Source organism: Salmo trutta, chromosome 18 (assembly GCF_901001165.1).
Source record: "Salmo trutta chromosome 18, fSalTru1.1, whole genome shotgun sequence".
Classification (NCBI taxonomy): domain Eukaryota; kingdom Metazoa; phylum Chordata; class Actinopteri; order Salmoniformes; family Salmonidae; genus Salmo; species Salmo trutta.
Window position 1 is genome coordinate 50,665,542 of NC_042974.1, and position 7,057 is coordinate 50,672,598.

The 7,057-nt window shown below is 39.8% G+C and overlaps 1 protein-coding gene across 2 annotated transcripts; it reads right to left on the minus strand.

The window, feature by feature from the left end:
* Positions 1-206: 206 nt before the first annotated feature.
* Positions 207-5,669, minus strand: hnrnph3 (heterogeneous nuclear ribonucleoprotein H3 (2H9)). 2 transcript variants are annotated; one of them, XM_029698933.1, is made up of 11 exons: positions 5,575-5,669; positions 4,774-4,872; positions 4,495-4,650; positions 3,916-4,059; positions 3,288-3,426; positions 2,479-2,663; positions 2,264-2,356; positions 2,041-2,174; positions 1,730-1,865; positions 1,563-1,619; positions 207-1,457 (listed from the first exon to the last, which is right to left on the minus strand). In XM_029698933.1, exons 2-11 carry the CDS (start codon positions 4,859-4,861, stop codon positions 1,384-1,386), a joined length of 1,206 nt encoding a protein of 401 aa, XP_029554793.1. In that variant the 5' UTR covers positions 4,862-4,872; positions 5,575-5,669; the 3' UTR covers positions 207-1,383. The 2 variants fall into 2 exon arrangements, with proteins under 2 accessions (XP_029554793.1, XP_029554792.1); XM_029698932.1 differs by lacking the exon at positions 5,575-5,669 and having other exon boundaries at positions 4,774-5,567.
* Between the last annotated feature and the right edge of the window lie 1,388 nt (positions 5,670-7,057).

Sequence of the window (7,057 nt, forward strand, 5' to 3'; positions counted from 1 at the left end):
AGCTCCAAGACAGATGCAATTTGAAAAAACCTAGAGTGCTGATTTATTGGCACACTGAACCATGTTGGGCACCATAGTTTAAAAACTGTGGGTAGTGCTAGAGGTCGTCACCTGTTACCACAGCAACTAAATCAAACCCCACAATTCATCTTAAAATATGATTTTAAGCCTAACCTTAAATGAAGACCAAAAAGCAAATGTTCATGAATTTTTACAATATAGTCATAATTGGCTATATATGAATACTCCTTGCAACATTTTCAGGGGACCCGTTTTGGCTCGTGAGCACAACTTTCAAAACTACTGGCTAGAATTATAAAAAAACCTCTGTTGTATTACTAAATTAGTTATAATTCAAATTATTTAGATATTATCGATAGAGGACACAGCTTGTAAATTCTAGGTAGTTTTTCCATGAACATACCACCATTCCAGGGCATCAGTCACCTGAATAGGGCCTGCCACATACACATTTCTTTAGCCTGGATCAATGTTTGTAAAACGACTAAGGCAGGGAGAGCGCTGTCTAAGTCTTCTCTTACACTTTGGACTCTTTCTCTGAACCCCCTCCCTCCCTCTGCACTTTAACCCGTGCTAGCAATGACTTTCAAGTCTAAGGGCTAAATTCAATCAGATGGTGTCAGAGGTGGTACTGTGTTAGAGCTGTCAAATCCACATGCGGCTCCTTGCGTTACCGTACCACAGACAATGCGATTGGATGCAACGAAACCACCCGACTTTATAATCCCGCAGCTGCGCTAGAAGTTCATGCAGCCTTGTTAAATTCAAACACTCGAATTAGACTGAGGCATGTTTTCATTCATTTGGATGGGGGGATTTATAGCCTAACATCAATGGTTTGACATTTTAGTCATTTCTATCATCGATAGAGCCTACACTTCTATCGCCGTTTAACTTCTAACATGGTTGGGTTGAGGGAATTGTTTGACACGAGCAGCTGTTCACCGATTTGTCAGCTCATACCGCAGTTACACATCCAAACCCGCCACAAAATCTGCTATGCAGATGTCGGCAAACAGGTTAATGCTCGATCTGATTGAATCAAGCCGTAAAGCATAGAAAAATGCAGACAGAAGTGGGGAAATTAGCTAACAATAGTAGTAATTAACTAAAATATGCATTATTGCTAATGGTCTTGAAATGATCTTAAACTGAGACACAGAATTAAATATAAAATGTATTAAGTAAAATGTACAATAGTTGGTTAGCCTATGCAACTGCTCAAATATATACTTTTTATTCCACTCTTTGAGACTGGAAAATATTTTAAGTAGGTACTTTTTCTGAACATGTGAAAACATTCAAATACAAAACAAATCTTCAAGACTTGAACGTTTGGTTTAGAATGGTGATTACTCCCGTTTAGAACATCCCCCTCAGTCCACTCCGTCTCAAGCCCATGCCTCCTGAGTTACCATAGAAACCGCCGCCGCGGCCTAAAACCAACCAGGAAATAAATCCAGAAATGGCATTAAACATTGATTCAACCATTGTTGTCTGAGTGTTTTCTGAAATACAGGCAGATGGGAGAAGAAACTTACCCATTTCAGATGCTCCACTAGCAGTTGAGTTTAAGAAGAGCTCAATGTATCGATGTTCTGCAGAACAAAAATAAATAAATCCCCTTCAATTTTTTTTTTATATTTTATGCTTCATTTTGAGAGTGGGGTAATCATAACAGGGTAAAACAAAGTAGGGATACACGTACGCATGTGATTCTTGTCCTTCGACATAGCTGAAACAGCATCTTCATGAGACCTAAACTCAACATCAGCCTCGCCTGTGGATTTTCCATTTGGTCCAAAGTCGATATGAACTCGCACAGGAGTCAATGGGGAGAAGAACTAAACCAAAAAGGCACACACATACACACCAAAGAGTAAGGGGCTGCTCTGACCCCCATGATTGGATACATTCAAGTTACATAATTGGACTGTGAATATTTACTTTAAAATGTGTTGACATCATTGGAAAGAGAAATGGGAGTGATTATGGTTACTAGAGAAATGTGATTCTTACATTGGCTATGTCTCCCTCAGTGGCACGGAAAGGCAGGCCCCTCATGTGTACAAAATGGCCACTGTGGAAGCCGCTGTGGGAGGTGCTGTGGGAGCTATGATCACCTGCACCACCGTAGCCATGGCCACCTATAGCTGCAAGCCAAGCACAGAATACATTTTCCTGAGAAGGAAACGCAGGCACACCTTCAGTGTGACATTAAAAAGGAAAGAGCATATCTTACCTCTTCCTCTATCGCCCCTTATTCGGTCATCAAACATGCCATTGCCAAAACAGTAATTACTGAAGCCATTGTAGTTGTCAAATCCGCCATAGCCTACGTGAACAGACACAGAGAATAGGGAATCAATGATCATCTTTTCAGACCATTGGCCATCCTCAATCCAGTCCATTCTCAAACACTAAACTGACTTCACTAACCAAAACTATTGCACATACCCCCACTGTAGCCTCCTCCACGCATTTGGTCCAAAAGAGCACCCCCTCGTCCTGGACCAGGGAAGAACCCACCTCGCTCCATCATGGGCCTGTCGTAGGGACTGGGTCTCTGCCCCATCATCCTTCTGGGGAGCTCATAGTAAGCCCGGATCTCATTCCGGCTGCTCTTAAAGATTTCTATGTACCTGAATGGGTTTAAATGCAGGTGGGGTTATGACAAGAACACTACATGGGACAATAGCCATAAGGAAAACATCAGCAGACAAGACATTGTGCATGATTTCATATGGGCAACTTTATCTAAGCCAAATAGTTGGGGTCAAACAGATAGCTTTATTGTACATCTAGAGGGGCAAGGAATAATATAATTTATTCATTTTAGCAATAGCAGTAACAATATGGCACAGCTTTCACATAAACTGCTAATATTGCAGCAGGTTTTTACTTTGCACTTTCATCATGATGCAGTATTAGAAGGCACTCTGACATAAATAGCCTAGTTCCCACAATTCAGCTATTAACAGCTCTATGGTGGTACTGTCAAACAATATCTATTGTACTGTCAAGGCTCTCAATTGTGCAGCACTGATCTTAATTCCCTTTTCCCCATTGCACTGCTTGACAAATAAATTCAATGGAAGACAATGCCCAGATTAAGCATGGTAACTGTCCAAGTAACAAAACAAAAAAAGTATTCAAAGTGTGATTTATGAATGATCATACCATCTTTAACTTATAGGAAAGATGCATGACCCCCCGCCCCATATTAGTCATAAAATTAATACCCAGCCCAGACTTTCCGTCCCCACCTGTGCCCTATTCTTTCCTTGTGTTTCCCCAGTGCCTTTTCTGCTATCTCCTTTGAGGCAAACTGCACGAAGGCTTCCCCTGTGCTCCTCCCCTGGTAGTCCATCGGCAATGTTATCCCATTTGGCACGATTTTCAACCCTTTAACCCAAGGACAAATAACCCCACAAGGGGAGACATGTTAAAAGCTGCAACATTCCCATATGTACAAAAGAAAAACCCTTTCCGCTTTTATTTGACTATTTCAATGTGATATCTCTTAGTATTAGACACACCAAAAGACCCAAGAACAAACATACTGCTGAACTTTATTCATGAACACATTGACTTCATGTTATTCAAAGAACAGTAACATCAGAGCAGCATCATGCCATCCAGAAGATGTGGTGACTTTGCATGTGGTTTTATAAACAGATATTTGTACATTTGTGTGCATGTATGTTATTGAACAATAAGAGATTGAATATCATGCTATACTAAGTCACCACATTCTTATAAAGCCAAATACGGATTTAATTATGTTTATTGTATTTGCTTGTCATGCACTTACTTGAATGCCTGAAAACTCTAATCCAGCAATAGGCCTGTTTTTGCATTCATAGTTTAAGTAAAGTAACACTATGTATGTACCTGCAAAGAACTGCACTATCTCCTCCTTACTGCAGCCAAAAGGAAGTCCCCGGAGACGTATCATACACCCGCTGCAGCTGTCGTAGTCAGTAGGGCCGCTGCGTTTCAACACCCAGTCCATCTCGCTACGGTTTGACTTGAAAACTACAAGACCGGACAGGAACGGCAAGGATTGACATTAAGGTCTGAAAGGTACTCGGTCACTGGGCAAGTTTTGGGGTTTTTTTGGTTGCCCGTCATGGGTATTTTTTGGTTGCCGAAGACTATGATCACTTGCCCGAAAGTATAAAATTATCTATTTTCACAAACACACTGGGGAGGAATCAGAAAGACCAGACTACTGAAATACTTTGTATTTTGGTTATCATCAGTAAAAAATAATAAAATCACCTGCCCAATGGGGCAACCTCTGAGCAGGCTCAACTTGTGCAACTGCTCAGGTCACTTGTCCCGGACAACCCTTAATGTCAATCCTTGAGCGGGCAACGTCAGTAATAATATACTGAATCACAACTAGCTGACTGATTGATAAGTCTAAATGTGACGACAGACAGATTAGAGATCTGTCAGACAAAATACCTTCAATATAGCGATGACCCATGTGTTTCCTATCCTTTGCTATGGCTTTTTTAAAATCCTCTGCTGATTTCAGCTCCACGAAAGCTTCTCCACTGGGCCTTCCTTCTTTGGAAAACGTGAAGCACACTCCATTCACTTTCCCGACGATGTTACAATCTGCAAGCCATACACAAGATTAACTTCATTGGTGCCTTCTTTATTGACCAGCCAGGTGCAAACAAACGATAAAGTGACTATTGAATGCCACCACTTTCAGTTTTATGAACGTGGCCTACTCACCAGAGAAGAACCCTGCCACCTCTTCCTGGGTGCAGGACCAAGGCAAGCCCCGAATTCTCACCACATACCCATCATCATTCACAGACATAGTCTCTTCCTCTGGACCATGGTTAAAAAGGGCAATACAAGTCCTCATTAACGTTAGCAATACTGTGCATAAAACTTACAACCTCACTAAAGTACTAGCTAGGCCTACATGTGGAATTACATTTCCTAGTAATTAACATGAGCTAGCTAACGTTAATTGTTAACTAGTTAAACCAGCTAATGTTAGTTGTTTGCCTCAAGGTCGATTTCATCTTCTTCGGACTTTGGCGAACCTCGCAATTATTGACTAGTTTATCTTAACTAGTTACAAGGTTACCGGTCTTTTTTTGACTATACAAGTCTTGATATTTAACGTTAGCTAGAATGAAATCAGAGAGATTAATTTCTCACTCAAGCACTGCTAATTGGGTTCTGTCATTATAGATGTCCTCGATAGTTGACTGACTGTGGCTAAAACACCAATTTCCATAAACTATCCAGATGGATAATGGTATGTTTTCGAGAATACATTATTAGCTATCTAGCTAGCCAGTCTTGTTCCGGAGTAGACGCTAAATAACGTTAGCTAGCTAGCCAACTCTTGCTAAGCTAGCTAGCTAGGACATCGCAACGGTCAAATGGTCTAGGTCAGAAAACAAAACTGTCCATCCAGTTCCGAAAATATATCCATTCCAACGCGAATAAAAAAAACATTATATATTTCAATAGGAAGCCACAAAAATGTTGGGAATAAAATGATAAAACGCGTCTTACAATTTATTTTCCCCGGTCTCAGTTCTTCTCAGGTGACAGGGAGTTCCGCAGCAGGTAATGTCGCGAGAACATAAAATCTCTTCTGCCAACAGCCGCCCTCTACTAGTTTCTAAACGCAGTGGCGCAACATCGCGAGACTTCTGGGAACGCTAACCAAATTTACCAAAGGCCCAGATTCACAAAACGTTCTTAATTGCAATTTTTCCCTTAACTATACACGTAAGAAGAAAGTTAAGCAAAGTTACTATTACTCAAAAAGGTTATTGGAAATTTTCTTGCGCTATTTCGTATGTTTCTCCTTAAACAAAAAATTAAGAAGAAATTAGATTATTGAAAATACAATTCTTAATTCCAAGAAAGCTAAACCCTTGTCTTAAACAGGGTAGTGAGAGAAAAAGCTCCTGAAAGCCATTGAACATGTTTAATTCAAACAAACTTTATCTGAAAGTTTAACTATTGATTATTTTACACGCAAGAACATGTTTTAGAACAATAATCTTAGTAAGAAGTACGCTAACATGATTGCCATTTCTAGATAAATAGCTAGCCACACTTCTAACAGCTTTTTTGTTGGTATAATATTTAATTGTCTTAAAATTTAGTTCACTTTATTTTGTAAGGTAAGAAAATGTGTTTTACTTGTAAATTTACATTTGTGAATATGACATTTGGCCAAAAGAATAATGAAATGAATTACCTAAAATTGTTTCATATTGGCACTCCCCAGTAGGTGCAGTTCTCCATAGGAATGAATGGGATTCTACAGTATTTCAATAAAAATGTTTGAAAGGCAAATTCATATGTATTTAGGTATATGTTTGTTGTAATGGGGACAGTACTTTTCATGTTTTATTTTTAGGTTTATCTCACAATATGTAAAATTATGCATTAAGGTATCTGTAATAGAATACATGTGGCAAAAATTAATGTAGACATTAATAAATGCATTTCTATAGCCTCCAAAATATATATTTTTTACAGCGGTGAAGGAGTGCCAAGATGGAGGCATGGTGGCTTTAACACAGTGCCACCTATCTGTCATCTAGTGTATATATAAATAATTGACTGCGAAGGCTGTTGAAGAATGGTGCACACACGGTTTTGGGGAAATGTGTCTTTCAGTACAAACCGTCACATAACCTAGCAAATGTGGAATCAAACTGAACGCACCCCTGTTTTAGGTGGGTTCCTCTCCTTGTGATTTTGAAAAAAATAAGAAAAATGAACCAAGGGCAGATGCGTACCGAGAGATAGCTACACCTGTCCATTTCTATGAAATCAATGAAAGACCGTATTCATCTGCACTGCCTGAAAAGACAGACAAGAGCAATATTTCAAGGTGGGCATATTCTATGGGGAGATTGTCTAGCCAAGCCAGCACTAGCAAATCAGTGCAGATGAAGGAAAGGAGAAAAGGAGAGGAAGCAATGGACTTTAGACTTTTGGGATGACACACCCACTGGTTAAAGTCCATTTGGAGGCA

What these genes read in the sequence shown, in the direction of transcription:
- hnrnph3 (XM_029698932.1), bottom strand. Translation starts at nt 4,909, where the DNA reads ATGAGGACTTGTATTGCCCTTTTTAACCATGGTCCAGAGGAAGAGACT. An exon ending in AAGGAAAGAATAGGGCACAG is followed by an intron (nt 2,664 to 3,287) that starts GTGGGGACGGAA and finishes AAACCCATTCAG; the next exon opens with GTACATAGAAATCTTTAAGA. An exon ending in GAAGGACAAGAATCACATGC is followed by an intron (nt 1,620 to 1,729) that starts GTACGTGTATCC and finishes TTTGTTCTGCAG; the next exon opens with AACATCGATACATTGAGCTC.